Raw genomic sequence first — 15053 nt, forward strand, 5'->3', positions numbered from 1 at the left:
CTAACTACCAAACGTCCCTCAAGGTTGTAGCACCCTCGGCCAATGAAGCTAGTCAGCAACGCAACATCCCTTCCGTCACTGTAAGGCCACCATTTTCCGCACCACCGGCAGTATCTGTGCAGGTTTCTTTGCCAGCCAAAAGCAGTCAGGGTCAGGGAATCACCAGTTTTGTAGGAGGAAATATTGCATGTAGGGCACCGGCGGAAACAATACCGTCTCCAACCGTCTCTCAGTCTGCCATGTCCACCGGCACACCCGAAAGTTCCACGATCTACAGCTCTCCAGTCCAGCTCACCCTACATGAGACTCTGGTTAGAAAAAGGAAGTACTTATCCTCGCATCCGCGTACACAGGGTTTTAACGCCCACATAGCTAGACTAATCTCGTTAGAGATGATGCCCTACCGGTTAGTTGAAAGCGAAGCTTTCAAAGCCCTGATGGAGTACGCTGAACCACGATACGAGCTACCCAGTCGACACTTTTTTTCCAGAAAAGCCATCCCAGCCCTGCACCAGCATGTTAAACAGCGCATCGTCCATGCACTCAGGCAATCTGTGAGTACAAAGGTGCACCTGACTACAGATGCATGGACCAGTAGGCATGGCCAGGGACGTTATGTGTCCATCACGGCACACTGGGTGAATGTGGTGGATGCAGGGTCCACAGGCGACATCAATTTAGGGACAGTTGTGCCTAGCCCACGGTCTAGGAAACAGTTGGCTGTAGGCGTTCGCACCCCCTCCTCCTCCTCCTCGTCCTCCTGCAGAAGCTACAGCTCTTCCACAGAACGCAGTCGGCCAACCACTCCATCGGCAGATGACACTGTTGCACACCAGTTGTCCCATTATGGGCCAGCTACTGCCAAGCGTCAGCAGGCTGTATTGGCTATGAAGTGTTTGGGCGACAACAGACACACCGCGGAAGTTCTGTCCGAGTTCTTGCAACAAGAAACGCAGTCGTGGCTGGGCACAGTAGATCTTGAGGCAGGCAAGGTAGTGAGTGATAACGGAAGGAATTTCATGGCTGCCATCTCCCTTTCCCAACTGAAACACATTCCTTGCCTGGCTCACACCTTAAACCTGGTGGTGCAGTGCTTATTGAAAACTTATCCTGGGTTCTCCGACCTGCTCCTCAAAGTGCGTGCACTTTGCTCACATATCCGACGTTCGCCTGTACACGCCAGCCGTATGCAGACCTATCAGCGGTCTTTGAACCTTCCCCAGCATCGCCTAATCATAGACGTTGCAACAAGGTGGAACTCAACACTGCACATGCTTCAGAGACTGTGCGAACAGAGGCGTGCTGTTATTTATTTGTGGGAGGATACACGGGCAGGCAGTAGGATGGCAGACATGGAGTTGTCAGGTGTGCAGTGGTCGAAGATACAAGACATGTGTCAAGTCCTTCAGTGTTTTGAGGAATGCACACGGCTGGTTAGTGCAGACAACGCCGTAATAAGCATGAGCATCCCCCTAATGCGTCTGCTGATGCAAAGTTTGACGCACATAAAGGAGCAGGCGTCTGCACCAGAGGAAGAGGGAAGCCTTGATGACAGTCAGCCATTGTCTGGTCAGGGCAGTGTACAGGACGAGGTAGCGGGCGAAGAGGAGGTGGAGGACGAGGAGGATGATGGGGATGAGTATATTTTTAATGCGGAAACTTTCACGGGGGCACAGGAAATTGGTTGCGTGTCACGGCCGGGTTCTGGTTTTTTGAGGGACACAAGTGACGTAGATTTGCCTGCAACTGCCCCTCAACCAATCACAACCGGAGATTTGACAAGTGGAACTTTGGCCCACATGGCGGATTATGCCTTACGTATCCTACAAAGGGACACACGCATTACGAAAATGATGAACGATGACGATTACTGGTTGGCCTGCCTCCTTGATCCACGCTATAAAGGCAAATTGCAAAATATTATGCCACATGAGAACTTGGAACTAATATTAGCAACCAAACAATCAACTCTTGTTGACCGTTTGCTTCAGGCATTCCCAGCACACAGCGCACGTGATCGTTCTCACACGAGCTCCAGGGGGCAGCAGACTAGGAGTGTTAGGGGTGCACACATCAGAAGTGGCGTTGGACAGAGGGGTTTTCTGACCAGGTTGTGGAGTGATTTTGCTATGACCGCAGACAGGACAGGTACTGCTGCATCAATTGAAAGTGACAGGAGACAACATTTGTCCAGTATGGTTACTAACTATTTTTCATCCCTTATCGATGTTCTCCCTCAACCGTCATTCCCTTTTGATTACTGGGCCTCCAAATTAGACACCTGGCCAGAATTGGCAGAATATGCATTGCAGGAGCTTGCTTGCCCGGCAGCAAGTGTCCTATCAGAAAGAGTATTCAGTGCTGCAGGGTCAATATTAACCGAAAAAAGGACTCGTCTGGCTACCCAAAATGTTGACGATCTAACATTCATTAAAATGAACCACAACTGGATTTCAAAATCTTTTGCCCCACCTTGCCCGGCCGACACCTAGCTTTCCTATGAAAAGCTCTTGCCTGTGAATTACTTTTCTAATGTCTAATTTGCTGCTGCAGATTGTACAGCATACGACATGTTTACACCTCCCTAAATGGCCAAACTCCCCACACGGGGCCGTGGTATCGCGACTTGGCGCAAGCACCCGTGAGACTGCTGTTTGTCTGAAGAGGTGGGTGTGCTCGCTTTTGGTTGACGGCATTGCTACTGGGTCCCTCATAGTACAATGTAGTGTCTCTGGCGGTGGTGGTGCGCACCCAACGTCAGACACACCGTTGTAACATGAGTGGCCCTGGGGCGGTCCCGCCGGCCTCAAGAGAGTTCCCCCCTACCCCAGCTCAAACTGGGCTCTACTACGTGCAAAATTATGTCGCACAGCTCCACCAATCTTTAGTCTATTCGCTGACATCATTCAATGTCTGGCACTGACAATACAAATTTGTAGACATCTATGATGCAACTTAAAGTAGTCTGTGTCTGTGTCCTATATTGGCACCATTAAATAGTTACTGCCAAATTACTATGTCAGAAACACAGCAGATGAGCCCACCCCTGTACCTAAGTATGCCATCTTTTTTTTTGTTTTGGTTGTTTTGCGAGACATTAACATCTATTTATATTTTGGGAGTACTGGGACAGACACTCCTTGCACTACTCCTCCACTCAGCACCAAGCTGCCTGCCCGTGTATCCATGTAACCGCTGTAAAACTGCCATGAGCCTATTGTTTGTTATTTTAGGCCTTTGATAGCCTGTCTGCGGTCCCTACTCCTCCACTGACCACCAAGCTGCCTGCCCGTGTATCCATGTAACCGCTGTAAAACTGCCATGAGCCTATTGTTTGTTATTTTAGGCCTTTGAAGCCTTTCTGCGCTCCCTCCTTCCACTAGTCCTCCACTGACCAGACCACTGCTGCCCGTGTACCCCTGGAACCAATTTTAAAGTGCCTACAGCCAGCCCATTTTATTGTGTTAGGCCTTCGAAGCCTGTCTGCGGTCCCTCCTTCCACTAGGCCTCCACTGACCAGACCACTGCTGCCCGTGTACCCCTGGAACCAATTTTAAAGTGCCTACAGCCAGCCCATTTTATTGTGTTAGGCCTTCGAAGCCTGTCTGCGGTCCATACTTCCACTAGTCCTCCACTGACCAGACCACTGCTGCCCGTGTACCCCTGGAACCAATTTTAAAGTGCCTACAGCCAGCCCATTTTATTGTGTTAGGCCTTCGAAGCCTGTCTGCGGTCCATACTTCCACTAGTCCTCCACTGACCAGACCACTGCTGCCCGTGTACCCCTGGAACCAATTTTAAAGTGCCTACAGCCAGCCCATTTTATTGTGTTAGGCCTTTGAAGCCTTTCTGCGCTCCCTCCTTCCACTAGTCCTCCACTGACCAGACCACTGCTGCCCGTGTACCCCTGGAACCAATTTTAAAGTGCCTACAGCCAGCCCATTTTATTGTGTTAGGCCTTCGAAGCCTGTCTGCGGTCCATACTTCCACTAGTCCTCCACTGACCAGACCACTGCTGCCCGTGTACCCCTGGAACCAATTTTAAAGTGCCTACAGCCAGCCCATTTTATTGTGTTAGGCCTTCGAAGCCTGTCTGCGGTCCATACTTCCACTAGGCCTCCACTGACCAGACCACTGCTGCCCGTGTACCCCTGGAACCAATTTTAAAGTGCCTACAGCCAGCCCATTTTATTGTGTTAGGCCTTCGAAGCCTGTCTGCGGTCCATACTTCCACTAGTCCTCCACTGACCAGACCACTGCTGCCCGTGTACCCCTGGAACCAATTTTAAAGTGCCTACAGCCAGCCCATTTTATTGTGTTAGGCCTTCGAAGCCTGTCTGCGGTCCCTCCTTCCACTAGGCCTCCACTGACCAGACCACTGCTGCCCGTGTACCCCTGGAACCAATTTTAAAGTGCCTACAGCCAGCCCATTTTATTGTGTTAGGCCTTCGAAGCCTGTCTGCGGTCCATACTTCCACTAGTCCTCCACTGACCAGACCACTGCTGCCCGTGTACCCCTGGAACCAATTTTAAAGTGCCTACAGCCAGCCCATTTTATTGTGTTAGGCCTTCGAAGCCTGTCTGCGGTCCATACTTTAAATACTCCTCCACTCACCACCAAGCTGCCTGCCCGTGTATCCATGTAACCGCTGTAAAACTGCCATGAGCCTATTGTTTGTTATGTTAGGCCTTTGATAGCCTGTCTGCGGTCCTTACTTTAAATACTCCTCCACTCACCACCTAGCTGCCTGTGTATCCATGTAACCGATGTAAAACTGCCATGACTGCCTACTGTTTGTTATTTTAGGCCTTTGATAGCCTGTCTGCGGCCCCTACTTGCAATACTCCTCCACTGACCACAATGCTGCCTGGAGTGCCTGCCTGTGTATCCATGTAACCGATGTAAAACTGCCATGACTGCCTACTGTTTGTTATTTTAGGCCTTTGATAGCCTGTCTGCGGCCCCTACTTGCAATACTCCTCCACTGAGCACAATGCTGCCTGGAGTGCCTGCCTGTGTATCCATGTAACCGATGTAAAACTGCCATGACTGCCTACTGTTTGTTATTTTAGGCCTTTGATAGCCTGTCTGCAGCCCCTACTTGCAATACTCCTCCACTGACCACACCAATGCTGCCCGTGTACCCCTGGAACCTATTTAAAAGTTCATAGAGCCTAGTTATATATTTTATTTACTATTAATAAGGCCATGATGGACTACGCTGTACCACGCTACAAGCTAACCAGTCGACACTTCTTTTGCGAGAAAAGCCATCCCAACCCTCCACCAGCATGTAGAAGACCGCATTGTCCATGCACTCTGGCAATCTGTGAGTACAAAGGTGCACCTGACAACAGACGCATGGACCTGTAGGCATGGCCACGGAAGATTACGTGTCCATTACGGCGCAATGGGTTAATGTGGTGGATGCATGGTCCACAGGGGACAGCCTACTAAGTCTGTCTGCAGTCCCTAATTCAAATTGTCCTCCACTGTCTAAATCGGAACTTCCACCTTCTGGCTTTCGGCCTATAGTATCAGAAATTAAACTGCATTTGGCCTTCAACTTTGGTTAGGGCCTACTAACGGCTTCTGCCCCTCCCTGGTGTTGCCCTCAACTAAATAAAGCTGAGCTTCAACCTTCCGGCTCTCATTATGTGGTTTTAAAAAAAAAAATGGTGGTTAGGGCCTACTAACGGCTTCTGCCCCTCCCTGGTGTTGTCCTCAACTAAATAAAGCTGAGCTTCAACCTTCCGGCTCTCATTAAGTGGTTTTTAAAAAAAAATGGTGGTTAGGGCCTACTAACGGCTTCTGCCCCTCCCTGGTGTTGTCCTCAACTAAATAAAGCTGAGCTTCAACCTTCCGGCTCTCATTAAGTGGTTTTAAAAAAAAAAAAATTGGTGGTTAGGGCCTACTAACGGCTTCTGCCCCTCCCTGGTGTTGTCCTCAACTAAATAAAGCTGAGCTTCAACCTTCCGGCTCTCATTATGTGGTTTAAAAAAAAAAAATGGTGGTTAGGGCCTACTAACGGCTTCTGCCCCTCCCTGGTGTTGTCCTCAACTAAATAAAGCTGAGCTTCAACCTTCCGGCTCTCATTAAGTGGTTTTAAAAAAAAAATGGTGGTTAGGGCCTACTAACGGCTTCTGCCCCTCCCTGGTGTTGTCCTCAACTAAATAAAGCTGAGCTTCAACCTTCCGGCTCTCATTAAGTGGTTTTAAAAAAAAAATGGTGGTTAGGGCCTACTAACGGCTTCTGCCCCTCCCTGGTGTTGTCCTCAACTAAATAAAGCTGAGCTTCAACCTTCCGGCTCTCATTATGTGGTTTTAAAAAAAAAAAAAATGGTGGTTAGGGCCTACTAACGGCTTCTGCCCCTCCCTGGTGTTGTCCTCAACTAAATAAAGCTGAGCTTCAACCTTCCGGCTCTCATTAAGTGGTTTTAAAAAAAAAATGGTGGTTAGGGCCTACTAACGGCTTCTGCCCCTCCCTGGTGTTGTCCTCAACTAAATAAAGCTGAGCTTCAACCTTCCGGCTCTCATTATGTGGTTTAAAAAAAAAAAATGGTGGTTAGGGCCTACTAACGGCTTCTGCCCCTCCCTGGTGTTGTCCTCAACTAAATAAAGCTGAGCTTCAACCTTCCGGCTCTCATTAAGTGGTTTTAAAAAAAAAATGGTGGTTAGGGCCTACTAACGGCTTCTGCCCCTCCCTGGTGTTGTCCTCAACTAAATAAAGCTGAGCTTCAACCTTCCGGCTCTCATTAAGTGGTTTTAAAAAAAAAATGGTGGTTAGGGCCTACTAACGGCTTCTGCCCCTCCCTGGTGTTGTCCTCAACTAAATAAAGCTGAGCTTCAACCTTCCGGCTCTCATTAAGTGGTTTTAAAAAAAAAATGGTGGTTAGGGCCTACTAACGGCTTCTGCCCCTCCCTGGTGTTGTCCTCAACTAAATAAAGCTGAGCTTCAACCTTCCGGCTCTCATTATGTGGTTTTAAAAAAAAAAAAAAATGGTGGTTAGGGCCTACTAACGGCTTCTGCCCCTCCCTGGTGTTGTCCTCAACTAAATAAAGCTGAGCTTCAACCTTCCGGCTCTCATTAAGTGGTTTTAAAAAAAAAATGGTGGTTAGGGCCTACTAACGGCTTCTGCCCCTCCCTGGTGTTGTCCTCAACTAAATAAAGCTGAGCTTCAACCTTCCGGCTCTCATTATGTGGTTTTAAAAAAAAAATGGTGGTTAGGGCCTACTAACGGCTTCTGCCCCTCCCTGGTGTTGTCCTCAACTAAATAAAGCTGAGCTTCAACCTTCCGGCTCTCATTAAGTGGTTTTAAAAAAAAAAAAATGGTGGTTAGGGCCTACTAACGGCTTCTGCCCCTCCCTGGTGTTGCCCTCAACTAAATAAAGCTGAGCTTCAACCTTCTGCTCCAAATTACCATTTTAAAAAATGCAATAGGCTTTTCCGGCCTACTAAAGGTGTCTGCCCCTCCCTGGTGTTGTCCTCAACTGAACAAAGCTGAGCTTCCACATTCTGGCTTTCGCCCTATACTATCAGATATTAAACTGCATTTGGCCTACTAGTGTGGTTAGGCCCTTGAAACAGTGTCTGCTGCTCTTGGGTTTGCTACTCCACTGAACAAAGCAATGCCGCCTGTTTAGTCCTGTTACCAATTTTGAACTGCATGTAGCCTACTTTATTCTTTGGCCCTATATCTGTTTCCTCCTCATCCTGCCCATTGCCCAGCCACTGCTAAATGAGTCTGCTGGTACATTGACCTAGACCACTACATTCCCCTTGTACTCTACACAGCCAGAATCTGTCCCTGCTGAAAGTAAGGTTCCCCTTCCCGCATGTTATACCACCTTACACAGGGACAAAGAGGAAGGTGCAGATGAAAGTGCAGGTTCCTTCATCAGGTGGGGGGGCATACTCGTTGGCGACGTCACTGGCACAGGGCCCCTCAGAGTACGCAAAAGTGTCGCTGCTGGTGGGAGGCGCCCCCGCCATGCAAACACACCGCCGTACTTTGAGGGGCCCTGTGCCAGTGGCAATGCGAACGAGTGGGCCCCCCCTGCTTGCTCAGGATCACAGCACTTGCAACTTTTAAATACTTACCTTTCCCTGCAACACCGCCGTGACGTAGTCCGCATTTCCTGGGCCCACGAAAAACTTGAGCCAGCCCTACTCCCCCCACAACTTTCCCCCAATTCCCTATGCCCAACTATTATTATACAGTTAATTAAGATTGGCAAGCTTCAGAAACAAGAATGGATGTTTTTGGCATTAAAATGGGCACTGTAGGTGTTTTCCTGGCCTCCACTCACTGCCGACTATGCTTCCCCATTGACTTGCATTGGGTTTCGTGTTTCGGTCGATCCCCGACTTTTAGCGATAATCGGCCGACTGCACTCGACTCGACTCTGGACAAAATCGGGTTTCCCAAAACCCTACTCGATCTTAAAAAAATGAAAGTCGCTCAACCCTAGTCGTGGCTCTATAAAAGAGCATTACCGGTACGTAATCCGGTGTTTTCCATCTCTTTGTAGGAAATGTGCAATATGCAGAGAGGAAGAGGACTGGAACTCTAGTGCCACCTATAGGAAGTAGCGATCCTAACAGTCAATATCCACTCTCCAATGAGACTTGTCACATGACTTGGCATAGAAGCCCAAAGTAGAATCTCAATTTGCAGACACTGTCTTTCGGGGTACTGCCCTCTTCACTGCAAAGTGTGACATCTGGTTTGGCTGTGTGAGAGTCATCTGACCGGGATCCGAGGGGTAACGTTTCTCCTTGCGGAGAGTGACATTTATCCTAAGTCATGTGGCAAGGCTCATTAAAGGACTGACATTGACTGTTAGGATTGCTACTTCCTATAGGTGGCACTAGAGTTCTAGTCCTCTTTTCCTCTCTGGAGAGACAATTTGCATATTTCCCAGAGGAGTATTACGACTTATAAGTCGCCTCACTTTGGCATGTCACTCTCCACAAGGCGAAATGTTACTCCTTTCTAGGAAATACTAAAATAGGGAAAAGGGGAAAAAATAAGTCAGCTCACCGATCCCTCAGCAGTTCAATAATGTCCACGCACGGCGCCGCCTTGGTCAAGGGCGTAGTCCAGAGCCAGCAATGAAAAAGGAAAAATAATCTCCAGCATGGATCTTCTAAAAAGTCAATTTATTGGAAACATTTTAAAATGCAAACATTTGCAAAAAAAGAGATGGGGCTCCCAGGTGGTCAACGCCGACGCGTTTCGACCATCAAGTCTTAGTCATGCCTCTCCAGCTTTTGTCTGCTCTAGTCTATGTATTGGCTGTGGCGGTGATGTCGCTGTTGGCCAGCTTTTCTATTAATGCTAGTGAAACACTTTTTTTTTTTTTTTTTTTTTTCTTGCTAAACCATCAATAATTAATCTACATAAATATTTCCTCTTCTTCTTTTCCAGTTAGTCACAAATGCAACCAACACCGTATCCGGCTTCAAGAAGCTCCACGGCCGAGCGTTTAACGATCCTTTTATCCAGAAGGAGAAGAAGAATTTGGCCTATGAACTGGTCCAAACAAATAATGGAGGAGTGGGATTGCGGGTATGTGTCTAGTTCTTTTCGGTATTTGTTGTGTTTTTATTTTTGCACTCCCTGAGTGTTTGACTCTTCTTCCATTATGCTGTTAGGTGATGTACATGGATGAGCCGCACGTATTCAGTGTACAACAGATCACGGCAATGCTCTTAACAAAACTGAAGGAGACCGCAGAGAGCAACCTGAAGAAGCCGGTGACCGACTGTGTCATATCTGTACGTAGCCACAACTGCGGCAGTCCCCGGTTTAGTACAAGGAGAATCTATCATTTCTTGACAGTTACTCTGTAACCATTGAACACCCCAGTAATATACCCCATCTAGCTCCTGTGCAGGGCATGAGTGGTGTACGGTGACTGGGACTGAACGTCAAACAGGTCATGTTCTTCATTTTGGCAGGTTCCCTCCTTCTTCACAGATGCCGAGAGAAGGTCGGTGCTGGATTCGGCACAGATTGTCGGCTTGAACTGCCTAAAACTGATGAGCGATATGACAGCAGGTAAGTTCCTCCTTATGGGAGTCTAATTACGTTGTATCCAGGTCAAAGAACCATGATTATTGTATGCCAGATTATATGGTTCTACCAGCCAGATGAATGTCGGCTCACCCGGAGATTCCCACAACCCTCATCACCTTCACCAAGTACAATTAACCCCTTACCGCTGCAGCCTATTTCTGTTTTTGCGTTTGTTTTTCCAATTTTCCCAGAGCTGAGATAGATATATATACAGTTAGGTCCATATATATTTGGACAGAGACAATCTTTTTCTAATTTTGGTTATAGACATTACCACAATGAATTTTAAACAAAACAATTCGGATGCAGTTTAAGTTCAGACTTTCAGCTTTCATTTGAGGGTATCCATATTAAAATTGGATGAAGGGTTTAGGAGTTTCAGCTCTTTAACATCTGCCACCCTGTTTTTAAAGGGATCAAAAGTAATTGGACAATTGACTCCAAGGCTATTTCATGGACAGGTGTGGGCAATCCCTTCGATATGTCATTCTTAATTAAGCAGATAAAAGGCCTGGAGTTGATTTGAGGTGTGGTGCTTGCATTTGGAAGGTTTTGCTGTGAAGTAAACATGCGGTCAAAGGAGCTCTCCATGCAAGTGAAACAAGCCATCCTTAAGCTGCGAAAACAGAAAAAAAAAACATCAGAGAAATTGCTACAATATTAGGAGTGGCAAAATCTACAGTTTGGTACATCCTGAGAAAGAAAGAAAGCACTGGTGAACTCATTAATGCAAAAAGACCTGGGCGTCCACAGAAGACAACAGTGGTGGATGATCGCAGAATAATCTCCATGGTGAAGAGAAACCCCTTCACAACAGCCAACCAAGTGACCAACCCTCTCCAGGAGGTCGGCGTATCAATATCCAAATCTACCATAAAGAGAAGACGGCATGAAAGTAAATACAGATGGTTCACAGCACGGTGCAAGCCACTCATAAGTGTCAAGAATAAAAAGGCTAGACTGGACTTTGCTAAAAAACATCTAAAAAAGCCAGCACAGTTCTGGAAGAACATTCTTTGGACAGATGAAACCAAGATCAACCTCTACCAGAATGATGGAAAGAGAAAAGTATGGCGAAGGCGTGGTACAGCTCATGATCCAAAGCATACCACATCATCTGTAAAACACGGCGGAGGCAGTGTGATGGCTTGGGCATGCATGGCTGCCAGTGGCACTGGGTCACTAGTGTTTATTGATGATGTGACACAGGACAGAAGCAGCCGAATGAATTCTGAGGTATTCAGAGCCGCCATACTGTGTGCTCAGATCCAGCCAAATGCAGCCAAACTGATTGGTCGTCGTTTCATACTACAGATGGACAATGACCCAAAACATAAAGCCAAAGCAACCCAGGAGTTAATTAAAGCAAAGAAGTGGAATATTCTTGAATGGCCAAGTCAGTCACCTGATCTCAACCCAATTGAGCAGCATTTCACTTGTTAAAGACTAAACTTCAGACAGAAAGGCCCACAAACAAACAGCAACTGAAAACCGCCGCAGTGAAGGCCTGGCAGAGAATCAAAAAGGAGGAAACACAGCGTCTGGTGATGTCCATGAGTTCAAGACTTCAGGCAGTCATTGCCAACAAAGGGTTTTCAACCAAGGACTAGAAATGAACATTTTATTTAAAATTATTGAATCTGTCCAATTACTTTTGGTCCCTTTAAAAACAGGGTGGCACATGTTAAGGAGCTGAAACTCCTAAACCCTTCATCCAATTTTAATGTGGATACCCTCAAATGAAAGCTGAAAGTCTGAACTTCAACTGCATCTGAATTGTTTTGTTTAAAATTAATTGTGGTAATGTCTATAACCAAAATAAGAAAAATGTTGTCTCTGTCCAAATATATATGGACCTAACTGTGTGTGTGTATAATAAATATATATATATATATATATATATATATATATATATATATATATCTAATATATAAAGCTGAATGTGTGTGTGTGTGTATGTATGTATGTATGTATGTATGTCCGGGATTGGCATCTGAACCGTAGCAGCTACAGCCACAAAATTTTGCACAGTCACACGTCTGGACCCCGAGAGCGTCATAGGCTATGTTGTGAGGTGAAATTTTAACCCCGCGCTTTCCAATTCACCAAACAATTTTGCCCCTATCTACATAATGGGGAAAAAGTGAAAGGAAAAGTGTTGGAGGCGTCGCAGCTACAGGCACAAAATTTTGCACAGTCACACGTCTGGACCCTGAGAGCGTCAAAGCTATATTGTGAGGTGAAATTTTAACCCCGCGCTTTCCAAGTCACCAAACAATTTTGCCCCTATCTACATAATGGGGAAAAAATGAAAGGAAAAGTGTTGGAGGCAAATTAACAGCTGCCAGATGTGAACAAGGGGGACTTAAAGAATGACAGCGATGGCACCAAAGAGTATATACTGTACAGTTGCTAAGGTGGGGCCCCAACATGGGATAATCACACCACCACGGGGATATGAACACACACACAAAATGCGCCACACACTACCACGTGCTCGAACACATATACCACCCTCAGTGCACATTTCACCACACATACACCAACCTCGCCACATAAAAGTAGAAACACAAAAGTCGCCGCTCAAAACTCGCCACGCGCAAAACTCTCCACATGCAAAACTCGCCACACGTGCAAAACTCGCCACACGCAAAACTTGCACACGCAGAAAAATTGCCACACGCAGAAAAATTGCCACATGCACAAAAGTTGCAACACATGCAAAAGTTGCCTCACACAAAACTTGCACATACTCAAAAGGCACCACACATAAAACTCGCCACGCGCAAAACTCGCCATGCGCAAAACTTGCTGCACACAACTTGCTACACTAACCTGTCACATGCAACTCGACACACAAAAAGTTGCTACACGCATGTCGCCACACAAAACTCATCTCACAAAAGTCCCTACATGCATGTCGCCACACGCAACTCAACACACACAACTTGACACACGAAACTCGCCCTAAAACACACACAAGTCTGGTATCCTTCAAAAATAAAAATCTGATTAATAAGCAGACAAACTACAAGAGCAACAAATGTACCATATAGGAATCCGGCAGCTGTCAGTCACATGACCAGTCTATTATGTGTATGTGTGAGCTAATATATACTGCCAGGGGGTGGGCTTACTGTTGGCTGGGGATTTATCAGGCTGCCATTTTAGCTTACAAATACTGAGGTAAAAATACTGACCAAATAACGTGTGAACGAGGGCTAATACAGGAGGAGATGGCATACAGCTATATACTATATACAGGAGATGACACACAGGTATATACTATTTACAGGGGAGATGACACACAGGTATATACTATATACAGGAGGAGATGACACACAGATATATACTATATACAGGAGAGATGACACACAGGTATATACTATATAGAGGAGGAGATGACATACAGGTACATACTACATACAGGAGGAGATGACATACAGGTATATACTATATACAGGAGGAGATGACACACAGGTATATACTATATACAGGAGCAGATTACCTACAGGTATATAGTATATACAGGAGGAGATGACACAGGTATATGCTATGTATAGGAGGAGATGACATACAGGTATATACTATATACAGGAGATGACACACAGATATATACTATATATAGGTGAGATGACACACAGGTATATACTATATACAGGAGATTACATACAGGTATATCTAATATATAAAGCTGAATGTGTGTATGTATGTATGTGTGTATGTCCGGGATTGGCATCTGTACCGTCGCAGCTACAGCCACAAAATTTTGCACAGTCACACGTCTGGACCCCGAGAGCGTCATAGGCTATGTTGTGAGGTGAAATTTTAACCCCGCGCGTTCCAATTCACCAAACAATTTTGCTCCTATCTACATAATGGGGAAAAAGTGAAGGGAAAAGTGTTGGAGGAAAATTGACAGCTGCCAGATGTGAACAATGAGGACTTAAAGAATGAGAGCGATGGCGACAAAGAGTATATACCGTACAGTTGCTAAGGTGGGGCCCCGACATGGGATACTCACCACACACGGGGATATGAACACAAACACAAAATGCGCCACACACTACCACGTGCTTGAACACATATACCACCCTCAGCACACATTTCACCACACACACACACCAACCTCGCCACATAAAAGTCGAAACACAAAAGTCACCACTCAAAACTCGCTACATGCAAAACTCGCCATATGCAAAACTAGGCTCACGCAAAACTCGCCACACGTGCAAAACTCACCTCATGGAAAACTCACCTCATGCAAAACTTGCACACACAGAAAAATTGCCACATGTACAAAAGTTGCACCACATGCAAAAGTTGCCTCACACAAAACTTGCACATACTCAAAATGCACCACACATAAAACTCGCCACGCGCAAAACTCGCCATGCACAAATCTTGCTGCACACAACTTGCTACACTAACCTGTCACATGCAACTCAACACACAAAATGTTGCTACACGCATGTCGCCACACAAAACTCATCTCACAAAAGTCGCTACATGCATGTCGCCACACGCAACTCAACACACACAACTTGACACATAAAACTCGCCCTAAAACACACACAAGTCTGGTATTGTCCTTCAAAAATAAAAATCTGATTAATAAGCAAACTACAAGAGCAACAAATGTACCATATAGGAAATACGGCAGCTGTCAGTCACATGACCTGTCTATTATGTGTATGTGTGAGCTAATATATACTGCCAGGGGGGAGGGCTTCCTGTTGGCTGGGGATTTATCAGGCTGCCAATAGCAACCAATCACAGCTCAGCTTCTATTTTGCTACAGTTAATTAACCTGAGCTCTGATTGGTTAATATAGGCAACAAAGACATTCTCAGTATAACAAAGCTAATATATGTTGTGAAATGCTTCTATTTGCTTAGTTTTTGCCTTTTAATAATTACATTTCTATCTATTTGTTTTGTGGTTTTTGTGTGCAGAATAAATTTTTGTTAA

At 46.1% G+C, this 15053-nt stretch overlaps 1 protein-coding gene across 2 annotated transcripts in view; it reads left to right on the forward strand.

The window, feature by feature from the left end:
- The window catches only part of HSPH1 (heat shock protein family H (Hsp110) member 1), a 50930-nt gene that overhangs the window by 16442 nt on the left and 19435 nt on the right, over positions 1-15053 (forward strand). For both annotated transcript variants that reach the window (XM_077298266.1, XM_077298265.1), the window contains exons 3-5: positions 9432-9572; positions 9659-9781; positions 9965-10064. In XM_077298266.1, the coding sequence (XP_077154381.1) occupies positions 9432-9572; positions 9659-9781; positions 9965-10064 (364 nt within the window). The remainder of the gene's footprint in view (positions 1-9431; positions 9573-9658; positions 9782-9964; positions 10065-15053) is intronic.

Source organism: Ranitomeya variabilis, chromosome 3, assembly GCF_051348905.1.
Source record: "Ranitomeya variabilis isolate aRanVar5 chromosome 3, aRanVar5.hap1, whole genome shotgun sequence".
Classification (NCBI taxonomy): domain Eukaryota; kingdom Metazoa; phylum Chordata; class Amphibia; order Anura; family Dendrobatidae; genus Ranitomeya; species Ranitomeya variabilis.